The following is a 19,459-nucleotide window of genomic DNA, read 5'->3' on the forward strand; positions in this document are numbered from 1 at the left end:
GGCACCTCTCCTTCCCCCAGCTCTGTACTAACAACACAGGAGCTGAGCCATGCAGAGTCCTCTCCCCATGGCCTCTCGAGCCGCACCTGGCCTGGCATTCTCGGTTTCGCCCTCTGCCCTCCTCTATCAAAAAGCCTCTTCTTTTAGTGATCACTGATTTTATCCTCAGGTTAGATGCCCCTGAATAAAGTCTTCTACAGTTTGGAAAGAGCCTTCTTTTACTGTCAAGGGAGGGTCACGAGAATCCTACCCTCTTTGGTAGGCCTGCTATTACATTTCAGATGGGTCATGCTTTGGTACTCATAGTGCAGTAGTTCTCAACAGGGAACTGGGGGGTGATTTGGCTTCACTGGGGACACTTGGAAATGTCTGGAAACATTTTTGGTTGTCACCACTTAGGAGGGAGTGCTACTGGCATGTAGTAAGTAGATGCCAGGGCTGCTACTGGGCATCTACAGTGCACGGGACAGCTCCCCAAAACACATGTATCTGGCCCAAAATGTTTACAATGTCAGGGCTGAGAAACACTGTCGTAGGGGAAGCCAGAACGTTCGTGTTGCCTTGGCCCCCCAAGAGTGCCCCAGATAATGTCCCTGTTCCACAAAGTTTTTCCTGATTCCCCACATTGGAGGGCAGCGCGAGTGCCTCTGAAGTCCTACAGCTGTTAGCCGACAGCTGTCCTGGACATGTGGCATGTCCTGGGTGACCTCGTAAGACTTCTTCAGTGTCCCCCTCAAAGCCACTAAGTCCCCGAGGCCCACACTTCACCACTTCCTTTCTGAGATGCCTGGGGGAGCTGCTTGCCTGCTTCATCTGCTTAATGATCCACTGAGCAAAGGAGTTGGGGGAGAGGAAGCTGATGCATCTTTGGGTGGGGACGTTATTGATGTGTTTGCTCAGCATCATTTTCTCTCCTCAGATGTGATTCTCGAGTGCCTGGGCTTCAAATGGGAACTCCATCAGCCCCAGCTTTTTCAGTCTGAGACCTTGGCCAAGCTCTACCTGAAAGCCCTGACGCAAGGCACCACATACCCCCTGAGGGAGCTGGAGGAGCTTCTGCGAGGTACTTCCTCTCTGGCGCCCAGTGCTGGAGCCCCAGTGCCCTCTAGCTTGAGGGTCCCAGCTTGGAACATGGTTATCTGTTTTGAGACCACGGTCACTCTAGCAGTCAAGAGCAAGGCTCCACGGTGTTATCTCATCCCGTGACAGCCTCAGTTTCCTCAACTGTAAAATGGGGATAATAGTTCTTAGGATGCGGCTTTGAAGAGTAGAGGAGGTACTAGGTGTGAGGTTCTAGAACAAGGCCTGGCGCACAGCAAGCACTCAGTACATGCCAGCTATTATCCTTGAAATAACCCGAGTCTTGTCTGGCCAGCCCAGACATACAGACTCTACCTACTTCTTTGAAAAGGAAAAATGGGCTGTGGGGAATTTTCTGAAGAACTTTTTGGAAGGAAGGTGGAGTTCTGATATCTGTGACTTATTTGGCCCTAAGTGTGCTATTCAAGGCCCACATGTGTGCATGTATTTTGTTGTTGTCTTTGCTTTTCTTTCCTCTTCTCTTTTCATCTCTCTTCTACCTCATTCCAAAAAGAATGTAGGCCACTTCTTTCTTTGTCTCCCAGCAGGGAGGCCTGACCACCCCAGCCTCCTCTCACCTGGTCTCTAAGTTGTCTCCATCTGCACTGCCAGCTGCTGCTTTGGGCTACAGGTTGGCATCCCCTCGGGCTGACTCATAAGCAGGTGCCATGGAAAATTCGAGGCCCCCAAAGCCAGCCAGCTTACCAGTCATGATGGGCTTTCATTTCCAAGACATGACAGCAAAGCCCTGTTATTCTAGAGTCAGACAGGCAGCTGGAGCCCCCAGTCATTCCCCCTCCCTGAGCCTGAGCCTGGAGGGAGAGCCCCGCTGCCTGCGGGAATCTGACTCAGTCCTTCCCCGCGGTGCAGGCAGTGAGAGCCAGCTGGGCTCTGCAGAACTGCAGCAACCTCGGTGTTGGCTCATGAGCCTCTGTACTCTTCTGAAACCTTTGTCCCAGTGTCTTCAACAGCCAGACTGGGCTCTTCCATCTCCCCTGTACCCAAGTCAAAACACTCACTAGACCATCTGTGAAAGGCTCTGGTGAGCCAGACAGTGAGTTCATGGAAAAGCAGGAGAATTTGGAAGCGGAAATGGAGTCATTAACATTATGGTCTTTAACGTGTCTAGAATGGGTCACTAAAATGAAAATATTTGGCCCTGCTGAGACAGCCACTCTGATCCAAACCTTCCTGCTAGAGGCTGCGCCTGGCTGGGAGACAAGAGGGAAGGTGCAGAGATGAAACCCCAGTGCCCTGGACTGTCACGACTCCAGCGTCTCCTCACAAGCTCCATGGACCGATCAAGCCCTGGGATTCATGTCTTTCAATAGGAACAGTCACGGTCCTTCATGTGCCTTTGAAAGCGAACATATCTCACAATGGTGGTTTGCATACCTGTCTCACAGTTATCACTTGCATGTTCTTGAGATCATCTGTGTTGCTATCCTGGAACTTCTGGCCAGACCCTGGAGTGCTGGACTCTGCAGAGATGCACAGGCTCTCCAGCTGCTCGATTTCCTTCCATGGAGAGTGGAGGAGCAGCTGTCTGGAGAGGACGTGTTTATTCTCTAGCGGGGAATCCGAGAAGGAAGTGGCCCACTTACCGAAAACAAACTAACCACCTTGGCTTTGGAGAACCTTGGAGAAGAGTGTGAACAAATTATTGATATCTTATCCGATTTGGGGGTTTTACTTAACCTGGAGGGAATATTGAACTTCTGCCTTTCACTTACTCTGATAGAACTGATTCCCTCCCTCCCTGCCTCTCTTCCTCCTTCTCTTCCTTCCTTCCTATGTGGAATGCTTAGCTTATGCCAGGCATTGTGCTAAGAGCTTACCATCTGAGGGGACAGACAAACCCAAAATGATGGGAAAGCATGACAAATACCGTGACACATTATAATATTAACTGCCACCTCTTGCATGCCTACTGTGTGCCAGGCATTCACGTGCATCCTCCCATTTACTCCCTGCCATGGGATGGATGGCAGGCTGGCATGAGCAGATGGGAGGCCGTGTAGTCATGCCGGAGAAGAATGTGACCCAGAGTGGAACAAGCCTGGTGCTTAGGAAGTTCTCAGTGAGTATTTGCTGAGTGAGAGCCAGCACAGAGCCAGGTGACGGACGACAGCGCGGGCAAACGGAGGGCAAAGGATCCTTCGCTCTCTTTTTCTTTGTAGTTGCACAGGATGATGGACTTTTTGGCTCTGGCTCACATCATTTTTCATTATCTGGAACCTTGAGCTCCCTGGTGATGGAATCCACGTGCTGCATTCATCCAGCCAATATTTACTAGCACCAGTGTGTGCGAGCCTGGGGTGAGCCCAGGGGATGGAGCGGCGAGTGAACCACCTCAGCTGAGCTGCCAGGGAGAAAAGCACAACAGGGGCACAGAGTAGTAAATGGAAGGTCATGGTCAAGTTAGTCTCTGAAGAAGAATAAAGCCAGTTAGCGGGGGAGTGGGGTGCTACCTTACATCTGGGGTGAGGAAAGGCCTCTCAGAGGGAAGGACAAGTGAGAAGACCCCTGATGAGGGAGGGAGGGCGGGAGTCCCACACCATCCCGTGGAGCATGCTGGTGGGCGGGCCGGGGGGTGGGGGTGGCAGGCGGGGGCGTGATGGGCAGAGCGGTGGGCAGGGGTTGTAGGCCATGTAGGAATTGGGGCTGTTGGTAGGGCCTTGGCTTTTGTGCCAAGGTTGTGGGGCACCTCTGGAGACCTGAGGGCAGTGCCACTCTGTAACTCACATTCTAGGATGACCGAGTGGATGGCATTGGCTAGCAATGAATTGGGCTACCTTTTCCCTTCCTCCTGGAAATCCTCGGTGGCAGGGGTCCCCAGAGTGGAGCTGTCTGGGGCAGAGTGACAGTAGCCACCATATGGACACCTCAGTCCCACGTTCACCCTTCAGCCGGTGGCACTCCCACTGCTTGCCTGCACTGCCCCAGGTGCTCCGGGTGCAGAAATGACTGCGGTTCACTCTGCCCTCAAACTGCTCACAGCCTAATAAGAGAAAGGATAGGGGAGGTCATAAATATGTAAAATGCAGTGTGAGCATCAGTTTTTCAGTTTTGACAATGCACAGGGCTATGCAGGATCGTTGGGGGAAGTTAGGCGAGGGATATGAGGGATCTCTGCACTATTTTTGCAACTTCTTATGATTCTTAAACTATTTCAAAATAAACAGGTATTTAAAAATGCATCTATGGGCTGGGTGCGGTGGTTCACATTTGTAATCCCAGCACTTTGGGAGGCCAAGGCGGGCAGATCACCTGAGGTCAGCAGTTTGAGAGCAGCCTGGCCAACATGGTAAAACTCCATTTTCACTAAAAATGTAAAACCAGTCAGGCATGGTGGTGCATGCCTATAATCCCAACTACTTGGGAGGCTGAGGCAGGAGAATAGCTTGAACCCAGAAGGTGGAGGTTGCAGTGAGCTGAGACAGTGTCACTGTACTCTAGCCTGGGTGACAAGAGTGAAACTCCATCTCACACATAAAAATTAAATAAACAAATAAACAAACAAACAAATAAATAAATAAATAGATTACATCTATGAAACAAAGAAAATATAGTGTGATACATGTCTTGATACCTCACAGTCATGCCAGGGTGGTGGGTGCCTCCCACTGTGTCTTCACCATGGTTATCACCTCCATCCATCATCATCTCATTTCCTTTACTAGCTCAATCACCTAAGAAGACCAAAGAAAAATCCTCTGCAAAGAGGATGATCATTTCCTTGAAGATCAATGACCCACTGGTCACTAAAGTTGGTATGTATATACCCGTCTATTTTCTGAGAATGCCATTGAACAAACGGTCCTCCCGGATTTAAAAATGAACAAGCAACAGCGAAGCAAAACAAACCAACAGTAGACAGTGTTCAGTGCTTTCTTATTCAAAAGGCCCGAATGTGCAAAGAAAGAAGGGGCGAGAAGGCTAGGGTGACCTGGGGAAATGGAAGAAGGTGGAATACTACTAAAGAGAGGTTCTTGTCATCGAGAAAGGGTGTGAAGGATGCAGAGACCGGGAAAAGATAGCGGCTTCTCAGAGACAGACCCAGCGCAAGAGGAGTTGCCGCTCTAGGCTCACACCCACCCAGGGAAACCATCAGGCCCAGCTTTGCTCCCAAATAGCACTTCACCTGCCTCTTCCTGCCAAGGACCACCCCCTGCCTCCCTCAACTTGGGCCCACTCCCCATCCCCTCACAGCCACTCAGGAGTAGACTTCTTTGTTGCCCCTGTCTCTCTTGTTTTTGCAACTTCTTATGAGTCTTAAACTATTTCAAAATAAACAGATATTTAAGAATGCATCTATGGGCTGGGTGCGGTGGTTCACATTTGTAATCCCAGCACTTTGGGAGGCCATGTGATGGCAGTTGTTTAGGAATCGCTTGGTGAGGAAACTTCAGCACTAGTTGGGCCATTTGTCACCAGAGGACACTCTGATGGTGAATCAGCCAAGTCCGTCTGGCCCCTAGCCATGCAGTTCAGTTCCTGAACCATCCAATTATTCTAGCTCTTTCCGAGAGTCATTAACCTTTTTGGAAATCCCCAGACTCCAAGGAGAATCTGCTGTAAGATATATATTGTTTCCAGAAAAAAAAAAAATGCATGACTTGCACACAACATTCTGCACATATTTGAGCAGTCACATTCCTGCACAGGCCACAGACCCCAGGCTAGGAGAGAACCCAAGATGGTCTCACCCCTGAGAACAGGCTTAAAGGAGGATCCTTTCAGCAGAAGCTCTGCTTTCTTTAGCTTCAGCCTCAACTCCTTTGGGAAGGCTGGCAGCATAGACCGTCAGCTTCCGGGTGGTGCCTGCATCCAGGTCAGAGATGGTGCATTTTCTCTAAGGGCATCTCTGCCTGCCCAGCTGCAGTAGTGAGGGAGGGCCCTGGGTGGTGTCCTGTGTGCAGAGCCCCACACTGACGGCTGTCTTGGCTGTGTCTCCCCAGCCTTCGCCACGGCCCTGAAGAACCTCTACGTGAGTGAGGTGGAGATTAACTTGGAAGATGTACTGGGGGTGCTGGCTTCCGCCCACATCCTCCAGTTCAGTGGCCTGTTTCAAAGGTAAGGAAACAAGGCTGACTTCGGGCAGGGCCAGGCCTGGGGGAAATCAGAAGGGCAATTCCTGGCCCATTTGGTAGAACATTCCTCTTCACTGGGCTAAGACACCTCAGGTGTCTTTGTGCCAAGCATGGCCTTGAGCCTGGAAAGGAACTGAGACACTCATTCACAATAACAGGTGAGCCATCTCTCCAGCAACATACTAGTTTTAACCAAACGATTCTTGACTCGCAGGAATGAAATGCAAATGGGGGGATTTCTACCACTGGGAGAGATTTCAGGCGTATACACAGTGACTTCCTAGTAGCCCTCAAACCAGGCTTGCTTATCAATTTCACCTCTTTTCATTGTTGGCTAAAAAAAAAAACAAAAAAACTTTCTCCTTCAAGTCATACATACACACAGAAGCTGGCAATTGGAGGGTAAGCTGACTTTCCCATCGCTGTCAGTCCTCGTTTTTCCTGCTTATTTGAGATAGTCTTGTTTTTTCTTGTAAATAATATTTTTATTGTTATAAATGTTACATGCGGTCATTGTAGGTCTTTTGGAAGAGAGGAAAATGCAAAGTTAAAATTGCCCAACAATGCCCCTGCCCATTTTAGGCATAGCCTCTCTTTTGGACATTCAGACCCCGCTGGCCCATCTGGGCTGCCCGGCAGGAGGGTTCATCAGGGTGTGTCGGTGTGGGGAGGAGGTGGTGGGGGGCCAGGAGGCATTCGAAGTGGGTTGGCATTGAATGTGAAAGCTTCCTCATCCTGACAAGGGTTGCCTGGGCTCATGGATGCGGAAATCATAAGCATGAGGGGGTAACAGACATTGCCGGGTGTTTCCGCCTGCCTCCAAGCGACCGAGGAAGCGCACCCTGATGGGGTGAGATCAGAGCTCCCAGTTTGCCTTGGGCTTTTCCTGTGAAGCCAAAAGCAACCTGGGTCCGTGCAGGGTCTGTGCTCAGTTCTGCAATAAGGTGCCCCTTGGTCTCCATGTACCTTGGCGGTCTCTGACATAAAATATGGGTTATACTATTTGTCCCATCTACTTCCCAGGACTTTGTTGGGGAGTAGGGGATGTCAGCACATAGGGCTTTGGGATGGAGTGTTTGCCTTTCAGTTCTCAGCTCTTTGCAGGGATGACCTCATTTCATCTTCCCTGTAACCCTAGGAGGTAGGACTATTACTATGCTCATTTTACAGATGAGAAAACTGGGACTTTGGGAAGTAAGTAACTTGGCCAAGGCCACACAGCTGCCAAGTAGAGAAGCAGGACTGGAAGGTCAGCGGGCCCCGGAACCTGGACCTCTAACACTGTACTATTCCACTTTGCTTGGGTGAGGTGGTAATGTTGTCACTTGCGCATTTGTGGTTCTGACCCTCCCTTCGATGGCATTTAGTCAGGAGAGGTTTGCTTAGGGTCATCCACTTGTCAGTTTACTCACCGACACCTACACTCATTCATTCATCTGCCTCAAGGACGATTTCTTGGGCTTCTCTGGGAGGCCAAGGAGACAGTGAGGGACCAGATGGGCAGGATCCCTGCCCTCTAAAGTCTCCTGTCCAACCGTCTCCAAGACACCGGAAGTGAATAAAGGTGGATGGAATGAAGTCTGGGAATTCCTAACTGGAAAATTTTGTGCTATGTATTATTAAGTTCAAGCAAAATTAGTATCTATAATAAGAAAGAGCATTTCTTAGATTTTCTCCTCCCTTTTCTGTGTGTCCTGTAATATTCCTTCATTCCATTAATGCTTATGAAAGGGTAAGTGAACCAAGTGGAAAATCATTCATGGGATTCATTTCTCTAGAATATTTTGTTTCATCTCCTGGGCTTTTTCAGGGATGTGTGCCTACTGCCTTGATGTCCTGAAGACAGAGGTGGTATCTTGTGGCTTTTTTCCCTCCTAGTTCCTGATGCGATTCAGTATAAAGAAGAGATCCGGGCAGGAGCTGGTCTGCCTGTTTTGTTTACTTCTGAAACCTCAGTCTCTTCTTCTGAGTGAGTGAAGGGATGAATGAGTATACCATCCAAGCCAAGAGAAGACATTAGCTGCTCTGCAGAGGGGAGAGCCAGATCTCTCCTGGGGACCTTACAGGTTTCAATTCGTTTTTTGTAGAGTTCACACAGTCAGATTCAACCCCACGAACGTTTTTGATCTGGTGCCTCATTCTGGGGACTCCTGAAATGACTGGGTCCAGGCCTTTGATCTGGAGCATCTGGCAGCCTCGTTGGGAACGCAGGTGCCTGGACCTCTCTGCAGGGGACACACATTGAGAAGGGCCTGGAGTCTTGAAAAGGCACTCCCGTGTGTCGGCATGGTCAGACTGTGGGGTTAGGTGGCCGTGGTAGATGGGAGATGAGTAGTTGCAGGCAGAGCCAACTGGTGTAGCATCTTAGAACCATCTAAGGAATCTGGCCTTGACTTAGAAGGTGGTGGGGTGAAAAGTCCAGGTTTTCCTGAGATGTCTATGCCCCTTCTATTGTATACATCTCCCACTGTCAGCCCAGCATAGTCTTGTGATGTATAACTATGAAATCGAAGCTCCTTTACACAGAGAATTTCTGAGCAACTATTTCCTGGTGCGGTCCAGGAAGTTATCTCTGACCTGAGTGCTGGCAGGGCAGCTTCCCTCTTGAAGTGGGGCCTCTGGCCACCTTCTGTCTCCAAGCCTCAGCTGCCCTACCGTAGGAGCAGACTGGAAGCCGCATCTCACCTTCAGAACTCTCGCCCTGGCTTTTTCAGAGATGAACCAAGAACATCAGCTTCTTGGTTCCTCCTTTCCCCTCCCCCTACCTTGTTTTGAATGCCAGAGCAGGAAGGGCTTTGCAGCTAATGAGCCAAACCTTTCATTCCACTGATGAGCAAACATAGGCTTGCCTGAAGCTGATGGGACCTGCCCAAGATTCTCCAGATAATTGTGGTGGGGCTGGGATTCCAGGTCAGAGGCCAGGGCGGGCCTGCACACAGTTGGGCTGAGTCTTGCCTGCCTTTGAGAGGCTGATGGCGCAGCTGACAGGGTGTGGCGTCATCGGATACATGTGTGTTTGTGTTTCTGTGTAACAGAAGCGCCCCAGGTCACTCTGATAGCATCACAATGTTCAGGTGCTGAATGAGACCTCACAGGTTATCTCAGCTGAGCTCCCACGCAGTGGGAAATTGCCAGATGACTGCTTGATTCTGAATCATACATACCCGAGGCCTCCCATCTTGAAGGCATGCAGTGTGTGCACACAGCGTCCACTGGGTGATGTTCCTTTGACTCTCATGTCAATATCTTCATTGGCACTTGGGCTGGAGTCACAGCTGGGATTATGGCTGTCACCTGCACGTCCCAGCACATATGTGCATGCATGTGTATGCACACACATGCTCACACACTTACACACGGAGCACCTCCCTGGTTGTCACTTGAGTTCCTCCAGGCTCACAGCACCAGAGGGGCATTTCCTTGCCTCCACGCAGGGCTGAGCTTCCTCTGTGGGCAACTTCCTGGTCCCTTAGAATTTCCAGAAGTGGAAACCCCCCACCTCCCTGAGCCCAGAGGCGAGCCTGGGTGGCTTTCTTTGCTTCCTTTGGTCTGGGAAGTCTGATCATTCCAGTCCAGCCCAGCCAATGGGTTTGACCGTGAGGAAGGGGAAGCATAAGAGAAGGTGTCAGCCTCCTGGGACACTCATTTCTCCTCCGCAACTCCAAGCCCAATTAGTGCTCCCTGTAGGTTTCGACAGACAAAAGCTAGCACCTAAAGGCTCCTGTGCCCAATGAGGGTGGGGCCCGAGCCTCCTGTTCAGCCTCGGCACACCTTGGGCTTCCTCCTCTGCTGACCAGTGAGGCCATGAGCTCCAGGAGGAAAGGGCCTCCATCTGTCCCTGCTGGCATTTCCAGAACCAGCAGCACAGGTCAGCACAGAGCTGGCACTCAGGATGGATGTGGGTGGGGAGGGTTGCTTCCCGGCAGTCTGTTGTTTCATGGGAGGTGGAGGGAGGTAAGGAACCAGGTAGAAGAAGGAAGGCATGGACATCAAAACTAAGGCAGTATGTCGGGAGGAGCAATCAGGGTGACTTCCAGGAGGAGGTGGTGCTGGACCTGAGCTTGGAAGAATTACGGCAGTCAATGGGGGAGAGAGAGGGGACAGGGCGGAGCAGCATTAAACTGGGATGAGCCTGGCCACTGAGACCCAGTGCAGTTGCAATGGCCGGAGGTTTGGATGAGCCCAGGTCGTGCAGGATCCTGTAGCCACATGAGCAGGTCTTGGTTCAGTCAGCAGAGCGGGGAGCCTGGGCTTGGGAGGGGAGAGTGGCAGAGCCTCTGTGCTTTAGGCTGAGCCCCTCCTGTGTAAAGGATGTGATAGATATGTGGGAGGCTGCAGGGCAGGGAGGCAGGCTGTTGAGAGGCTATGCAGAGGCTCAGCCGAGAGACCAGGAGGGTCTGAAATAGGCAGGGGAAGTGGGAACGAGAGGAGGGGCACGCTCAAGAGACAGCCAAGATACAGGATTGACAGGACTCAGCAGTCTTAGAAGGCAAAATGCCCAGGAGATGACAGCAGCACCTCATGTTTACTCAGCATAGGTTTCCCCAGTACTCAGGACACCTCCTAATGGGTAGAGTCAGTCTCCCTGTCTGAAGGGCCGAACCTAGCACACAAGGAGGTAGAGTGCCTTGGCCATGACCAGATTATTTATTCATTTATCATTTCTTACCTTGTTCTAGTAAAGGCTTTGAGTGACTCCCATGAATACATGAAATGAAGAAGCCACAGAACACCAAATTGTTTGTTTGTTTGTTTGTTTAAGGAGGAAGAAAAAGACGGAGAGGCTATCATTGTATACTAACTGTAATAACCCACACTCTTCCCAAGATGGGCCGTACATTTAGCTCTGAACTTGCTAGTGGCAGATAAAAAGGGAAACTTGATCAGTGATATTAGATAAAAACTAGACAAAAGTTTAAAAAGCAATTCACTTGGGAGAAGTACAGCTACTATTAGTATTAAAACGGTGGATGTCTTCAGCAGATGACCCCGAGCAACCTCATGATCAATGTCCTCAACAATATCTGTAGAGTAAATGCAACAATAAATCTTATAATGTTTTTTTCCTTGATGTTGGCAAAAGCGACACACCAAAATGCAACTCAGTAAAAGCTACTTCAGGGATGTGGTTGTTGGGGGCAATGAGACCCCAGCTGCCTTCTGGTCTGGCCTTATGGAAGGATACGTTTTAGAATAAGTGCAAGAGGTACTGGATGTCCTTTAAGCCTCTGCCCATGAGCAGTGTGTATCTCAACTGAGATTAGGACAACCACTGAGTCATAATGAGTTCAAGGTTATGCTTCAGTATGAGATTCCAGTGGCTACTCTGTGGTGCCCTGCTCAATGAAGTGAACAACCATTGAGTCATAATGAGTTCAAGGTTGTGCTTCAGTATGAGATCCCAGTGGCTACTCTCTGGTGCCCTGTTCAATGAAGTGAACATACTTCAAGGCAGGTTTGCTGCAGAGAGGTTAACATCAGCTGTGAAAATTCAGTCACTGAAATGTCTGTGACCCTACCTGCCACATAGCACATCTACCACACTCCATCCACTCCGGCTCATGCCCTTCTAGGAGGGAGGCAAGGAACCAGGTAGAAGAAGGGAGTCATGGAAATCAAAGCTAAAGGAGTATGTGGAGAGGAGCAATCAGTGAGACTTCCAAGAGGAGGTGATGCTGGAGCTGAGCCCAGACGAATTACAGTAGTCAAAGAGGGACAGTGTGGAGCAGTGTTAAACTCACAGCACTGCAGCTATGCCAGCCCCGACATTCCCTCAAAGTGTGACAACTGCTCCTGTCCCAGGGCCTTTGCACATGCTGTTTCCTTTTCTTGCAATGCTGGTCTTCCAATCCCTGGCCTGGCCAATTCTTTGTCCTCCTCTTTCAGGCTTTAAGTGCCTCTCTTCTGATTTCCGGTCACTTTTCTGATTTAACCACACTAGGCTGAAGTCTCCATTTTCTGCCTTTCCATCACACCTTGTTTAACTTTTTAATCCTTAACATGACTGTCAAATGTGGTTATCTGTTTGAAAGTTGACTTAACATGTCACCTCAATGGCCCATCAGTTTTGTTCTTTGCACACCAAGGACCTCTCTGGGTGCCTAGCACACGGTACGTGCTCAGTGAATAGATCCTTCATGGGTGGGTGAGCCAAATCAACCGGTCCTAGTCATGAGCTCACAGAGACCTTCATCTGAAAGCTGCTCTTTGATTCCATTTGTGGGCAGAGAGGAATGGGACTTGAGGCCCCTCTGGTGGCACCATAAGGGTCCGTACAGGAAGACAATCCTCAGGCAGGGGGATGACCAGATGGCTGTGTTGGCTAAAATCAAACCTCAACTCAGCACCTGGTGGCACTTCAGCTTTGAGCAATAATCCTTGTTCCCTGCTATAGGGTTACTTTGTTTTCTCTTGAAGGATTTGATCTCTGGCCTCATCTCCCAGGCCCAGAGCTATTTCTAACAAGCCCTGTTGGTCTTATCCTCTGGCCAAATGTCCATATCCCTAAAGTGAGGCTCCCTTCCGTGCAAAAGTCTGCTGCTGTCCTGGAGTTGAATAAGAACCTCTGGGACTTCCCGCTTCTCCAAAAGCAGTGTGGGGTTCCTCCAGAAACTGCCGTTCTCTCTCTCCAGGTGCGTGGATGTGATGATAACCGCCGTTCTCTCTCTCCAGGTGCGTGGATGTGATGATAACCGCCGTTCTCTCTCTCCAGGTGCGTGGATGTGATGATAACCGCCGTTCTCTCTCTCCAGGTGCGTGGATGTGATGATAACCGCCGTTCTCTCTCTCCAGGTGCGTGGATGTGATGATAACCGCCGTTGTCTCTCTCCAGGTGCGTGGATGTGATGATAACCGCCGTTCTCTCTCTCCAGGTGCGTGGATGTGATGATAACCGCCGTTCTCTCCAGGTGCGTGGATGTGATGATAACCGCCGTTCTCTCTCTCCAGGTGCGTGGATGTGATGATAACCGCCGTTGTCTCTCTCCAGGTGCGTGGATGTGATGATAACCGCCGTTGTCTCTCTCCAGGTGCGTGGATGTGATGATAACCGCCGTTCTCTCTCTCCAGGTGCGTGGATGTGATGATAACCGCCGTTCTCTCCAGGTGCGTGGATGTGATGATAACCGCCGTTCTCTCTCTCCAGGTGCGTGGATGTGATGATAACCACCGTTCTCTCTCCCCAGGTGCGTGGATGTGATGATAACCGCCGTTCTCTCTCTCCAGGTGCGTGGATGTGATGATAACCGCCGTTCTCTCTCCCCAGGTGCGTGGATGTGATGATAACCGCCGTTCTCTCTCTCCAGGTGCGTGGATGTGATGATAACCGCCGTTCTCTCTCTCCAGGTGCGTGGATGTGATGATAACCAGACTCATGCCAAGCACCATCAAGAACTTCTACGAGGTCGGCTGCAAGGTGAGAACAACCCAGACAGGGGCACATCGCCCCTTGAGGGGGCTTCAGGAGCAGCCACATGCTGGGATTTTACCCACCAGGCCTACTTCCCCCCAGAATACTGATTTGAAGTCACCAAATATTTTATTTTGCCACATGAACACATTTTTTTTAAAACATCATTTTATTTTTAAAAGGATGTTTCAACACCAAAAAAAAAAAAAAAATAGAAAGACTTTAATCTTAGATGCGGGAAGAAGCAGCACAGCCTTTCTCACTGAAACAGCAGAACAGCTCCCAGGACATTCTTGCTGGAGTCGTGAGGTCTGGACTCACCTGGATCTAATCAGTGTGTCAGGGTTAGGAATAAATGATAGAATCCAACCTCATTGTCAGAGGAGAAAACAGAGCCAAGGAGGGCAGCAACCTGCCCAGGGGAACCAGCTGGGTCCGAACCCCAGGCCTCCTGACTCCAGCTCTCTCTGTATGGCCACCAGTGACCTGGGGGGATACCAGTCAGCAGGCCACAGTTCTCCTATCGTTGCGTCCTCCCCTTCGCCCCAGTGGTAATTCCAAGGCCACTTGTGGTGGCATCTGCATCCTGGTCAGCATTTCTCAGCAATGCTTGGGCTGCAGAAGGACCCCAGGCCCTGAAGCTATTTGAGATGTACTAAAACTCTCTCAAGGTCCCTGGTTCTGGGAAGCCTTTTCCACTTTCACTGCCCTTTAATTCTTGCTTTTTGGGTATGTTCACATCATAGCCTCAGAACTCCCGCGGGGAACACCCCTTGGGCCCTCCGTGATCGGCCACTGACTTGAGCCGGTGGCAAGGCCTATAGTCAGGCTGCCTGCGTTTGCATCCAGCTCTGCCACTTGCAAGTTGTGTGACCACAGGCAAGAGCAGGAAACTGGGAGCATCCGTTTCTCCACCAGTGACATAGGGATAACAGTAATCCCATGTCATAAGTTTTCAAGGAGGATTGATTTAAATCAACTGAGGGCAGCGCCTCGAGCATAGAAAACACTTAGAAAAGGTATACGCTGTAATTCATGTATTTTTTCTTTTTTCTTTTCTTTTCTTTTATTTTTGAGACAGAGTCTCGCTCTGTTGCCCAGGCTGGAGGGCAGTGGTGCGATCTCGGCTCACTGCAAGCTCTGCCTCCCAGGTTTACGCCATTCTCCGGCCTCAGCCTCCCGAGTAGCTGGGACTACAGGCACCTGCTACAACACCCGGCTAATTTTTTGTATTTTTAGTAGAGACGGGGTTTCACCGTGTTAGCCAGGATGGTCTCGATCGCCTGACCTCGTGATCTGCTCGCCTCGGCCTCCCAAAGTGCTGGGATTACAGACGTGAGCCACCGCGCCCGGCCTTTTCTTTTTTTTTTTTTTTTTTTTTATTATACTCTAAGTTCTAGTGTACATGTGCACAACGCGCAGGTTTGTTACACATGTATACATGTGCCATGTTGGTGTGCTGCACCCGTTAACTCGTGATTTACATTAGGTGTATCTCCTAATGCTATCCCTCTCCCCTCCCCCTACCCTCCAACAGGCCCCGGTGTGTGATGTTCCCCTTCCTGTGTCCAAGTGATCTCATTATTCAATTCCCACCTATGAGTGAGAACATGCGGTGTTTGGTTTTCTGTTCTTGTGATAGTTTGCTGAGAGTGATGGTTTCCAGCTATTTTGTAGAAAAGGTTTGAGCACGTTTGCCTAGACCCTCCTTCTGAGCACACATGTAGTGTCGTCGCAGGCCAGTAGGGGGCGCCAAGAGCTCAGGACTTCCTTCATCAACTGGTTTTTCTTGTCTTAGTACAAGGAAGAGCAGCTCACCACCGCCTGCGAGAAGTGGCTGGAAATGAACTTGGTTCCTCTAGTGGGGATGCAGATCCACCTCCGCAAAATCCCGCAGGACCTGCTCCACAAAGTGCTGAAGTCCCCCAGGTCAGAGCTGGCTCCCAGGGTGCGGCCCCTGACGGGGGAATGGGAGAAAGTAGGGGCCGGCCTGGGGAGGGAAGTGCTCTAGGGGAGGCTGCACTCACTCCTTAAGCTTCCTGCCCTCCTGGACAGCTGGGCCTTGGCTGGGGCTGGAACTCAGGGTGATGTGTGTGGCTGGGGAAAGGGCTCCCTTCACGCTCCTTCTTGTGGGTAGGGACCCTCTCAGTACCTGCTGTCTCAGGTATTTTTGCCTGGGTGCAAAAAATGAAAGACTTAATAACCTAGGTAATTTTTAGAAAAATATCCTGACAACATTAATGCACATTCTTTATAGAAAATAAAATCTCTCACCTTAAATCAGTTTACATCTCCAGCGCTGACTCCTCTGCTGAATAACTCTACACCTACGTATCTGACCACCTGCTTGACCTCTCCGACAATTAAGATGAAAACCCATCTCTCGGTGCCCCTGCCCTTTCCTGCACCCCAACCCTGCCCCCAGTGTTCCTCCACCATCTGACTAGCGGATCAAGCTAGAGCCTTGATAGTCCTGGATGCCACTGTGACCACACCCCAACCTCGAGGTCATTTCTCCTTCCAAATCAAGTCCAGCTCTATGGGCCTCTCTCCACGGGTAGCAGCCCCAGCCCAAGATCGGAGGTCCAATGTCTCTTATTTTGGACCAAGGTGACCTCTAACTGTCTTGCTTCTGGTCTGGACCCCCTTCTAATCGCGTCTCTAGCCTACAGCCTTTGCCTCTGGTGACCTGGCTTCTTCAACTCACACAGCTTAAGTGCAGCCACGGGCCCCCCTCCTGAAACTTCCCTGCTGAACTCCTCCCCATACCAGGCCTTGGTTCATGCCCATCCTCCTGCCTGAAATGCCTGTCCCCTGCCAGCTCCTTCTCCCTTACAGAAATTCATGGAGATGTTTCCCAATGCCGGGTTTTTTAGGTTATTTCCAATGTTTTACCAATGTAAATAGCGCACTGGTGAACATCCTTCAACATTTGTCTTTATCTCAGATTCTTTTCCCACATTAAATTCCTAGAAGTGAAGTTACTAAGTCAAAAGAACTTTCTATTTTGTATTAGTCTTTTAAACATTTTTATTTGAAAATAATTTCAAACTTAAAGAAAAGTTGCAAGAATAATGCATAGAATATATACAATATATAATGCATAGAATATATGCTATACTGCATAGAATATATATTCTATTCTATGCATAGAATAATGCATAGAATATAGACATAGAATATATACACAACAATGCATAGAATATGTAGTTACACTCGGTACTGCCAATCACCATAGAGTTCAATTTCTGCCTTGCTTGCTATATCATCTGCATCTCTATGTGTATCTACATATACACTTGTTTTTTCTGAACTATTAATATTTGGGGGTAAGTTGCGTTTGTTAAGTTCCTTTACTCCACATGCTTCAGTGTTTATTTCCTAAGAAAAATAATTTTTGAAAAATATAACTATAGTGCAGTTATCAACTTCAAGAAATTTACATCAATGTAATACTTTAATGTCATTTGCCCAATATTGCCTTTTATAGCATTTTTTCTTTCTTCAATGCTGTTTAGGACCATTAGTTGTCATATCTCTTTAGGACTCTATTTAAAAGGATCTTGGTACCCATTTCCAAGTTACCAAAATGTTATTACCTTTGAGTAAATTTCAAAAGTGAAAACTCAATTCTGCTTAAAATCCTAGTAGAATATTAGAAAGTGAGTGTTTACTCATGTTTATGTGTGGAAAGTGTTCTGATTTCAGAAATTAGATTTGGAAAGATTTATTCTACTGTTGAGCTGAATTGGCTACGTCGTGTGCAATGCCCTCACATTTACGGAGATGTGAGGCAGGTAGACCAGATCTGGGACAGAGGGAAGGAGACCATATTCTCTAGGAAGCCTCCAGGAGTCCCAGTCTCATGCCAGCCGAGGGCACTGGCTCACTCCTAACGTCATTCCGTGGTGTTCTCGGCTTTTCCCTGCTTAGGTGCTCCCCCACTGCCCAGCGAGCAAAGGTTGCGCAATTGTTGAAGAAAAGATAAACATGGCATCCCTTAGACTTTTCATAACATTGTCCCTCCCTTGGAAAGGCTGAGCTGTCACACCCTGGCAGCATTAACCAAGAAAGGAGAAAAGAGTGTCTGACCACAACCAGAAGGTTAGTGGTGGGATAAGCCTGACAAACGTACGCGGGGCAGGAAAAGAGGTCAAGAGCATTACGTGTCAAGTGTCTAGACTCACCAGCTTGGCAGACATGACTGATGTGGAAAATGGGTCCTGCTCCTCCGGCCCCTCCCCAGGAGCTGTCTGCACAGACAGTCTAGGGCTATCACTGAAGGGGAGAAGAGCCCTGTGTGGCTTCGGGCTTGTCATCAGCCACGTGCCCAGGCTGACCACTCCCCAGCCTCTGCTCACATCTTCTGAGGTTGATCTCCAGTGGCTGCCTGCGTTAAAGCTTGAGAGAGGTGGGAGACAGGGTTCAGGAAGAGGGGGCTTGTTAGAAGTTTCACCAGCTAGGGCTTCTCATATTAGGGTGCTTGTGAGTTTCAGACTGCTGGCCAGTGGATTTGGCACCGTGGCCCACAGCTGTTTCAGAATGCACCTTTCTCGAGCAAACATTTTGGTGTGTGCTGGGTGCTATGTGCACTGTCCCTTTCTATCCCCACCATCCCATGTGGTGGGCACAGTTATCATCCCTGATATAAGAGGGCTAATGATGGGCAGGGCAGGACCTCCACTGGCTCCAGAGTCCACGCCTTGCCCTGTGTGCTGCACCCCTCATCGGTGGTCATGGAGGCCAAAGCTACCAGCAACTAAAAAGACGTAGCGAGAACCGAGTGGTCCCAAGGAGCCACGTGGCCCCAGAGTGGGATGTCTGGAAATGCAGACTCCAAGGTCAGGGGTGGAGTGGCCCTCGCCCTGACTTATCTGGCCCTCCAGCTGTGGGTCCAGTCCCCTCTTTGTGGTCACAGGTGTTTGGAACAACATCCATTTCTTAGCAGATGCTGCAGCTTCTGGGCCATTCGGCCATCTCCATCTGAAGTCCCTTGAGTTCAACTTTCTTCAGGTTTTGCTTTCCATTTTGTAAACCACCTGGGGTAAAATATGCAACAGTTTTCCTGACCTCCTGAGCCTCTGGTTTTAATTTCTTTCCCTGGCATTTGGTTTTCAGTTAATTTTTTAGAGGTCACTACTGGGTTACCCTGTTTCTATTAACTCTAAGAAACTTTCCTTCCAAGTTCTGTTTTTCTGGAAGCCAAGCTCCTCACGGACTTAGGAGGATGGAGATCTCAGAGCACTGTCTAGCTCCCATCTCAACAAAAGACTACCTTGCAACCAGGGGCAGTGCATCCCTGTGTTTCCAGTTCTCCCTGACTTCCCGCCTATAACCTGAGAAGTCTCGAGGTCTCAGGAATTCCCTAAGAAGAGCTACGCATGTCCTCCTTGTTGCATCTGTCCCACAGCTTGCCCACTAGCATGGGACAAGTTTCCCAAGGGTGTCTGGGACACCCCGGGCACCCATCTCAAATATAATAGTTCTTGAATCCAACGCTTCTTTAGTTAATACAATACCCATCAATTATTAAGCACTAGTTGTATGCAAAATACTCTAAGTGGATTGTCCAGACTGATTCCTACAGCAGCCTAATGAGGTGGATACTGTTATTGGCGTTTCCTGCCTGTGGAATAGAGATGATAGGAAATGACGGGATCAGCTGAAGGTCTCCTTGTGCAACATGAGAGTTGGGATTTGAACCCACGTCTGAGTGGCCTAAAGCCTGTGGTCATTACCAGCCCACTGATGTACTCTGCATGAGGCCTTCTTTTTCCTTATTGATGGTCAAGAACGATAAGAATATTGATGTTATTTTTACTGTTAAAAAAGTATAAAGGTAGAATGATAATACAAAACGCAGTTGTATTCATCTCCC

The 19,459-nt window shown here is 49.4% G+C and overlaps 1 protein-coding gene across 16 annotated transcripts in view; it reads left to right on the forward strand.

Moving 5' to 3' along the window:
- Nucleotides 1-19,459, forward strand: part of BTBD16 (BTB domain containing 16) — an 82,590-nt gene that overhangs the window by 28,006 nt on the left and 35,125 nt on the right. For 15 of the 16 annotated variants that reach the window (XM_073019419.1, XM_073019420.1, XM_073019421.1 and 12 more), the window contains 5 exons: nucleotides 920-1,063; nucleotides 4,764-4,853; nucleotides 6,042-6,156; nucleotides 13,518-13,587; nucleotides 15,380-15,510. In XM_073019419.1, coding sequence (XP_072875520.1) covers nucleotides 920-1,063; nucleotides 4,764-4,853; nucleotides 6,042-6,156; nucleotides 13,518-13,587; nucleotides 15,380-15,510 — 550 coding nt within the window. The remainder of the gene's footprint in view (nucleotides 1-919; nucleotides 1,064-4,763; nucleotides 4,854-6,041; nucleotides 6,157-13,517; nucleotides 13,588-15,379; nucleotides 15,511-19,459) is intronic. The other variant, XM_073019431.1, reaches the window with a different exon arrangement.

The sequence above is a fragment of the Chlorocebus sabaeus genome, chromosome 9, assembly GCF_047675955.1.
Source record: "Chlorocebus sabaeus isolate Y175 chromosome 9, mChlSab1.0.hap1, whole genome shotgun sequence".
NCBI classification, from domain to species: domain Eukaryota; kingdom Metazoa; phylum Chordata; class Mammalia; order Primates; family Cercopithecidae; genus Chlorocebus; species Chlorocebus sabaeus.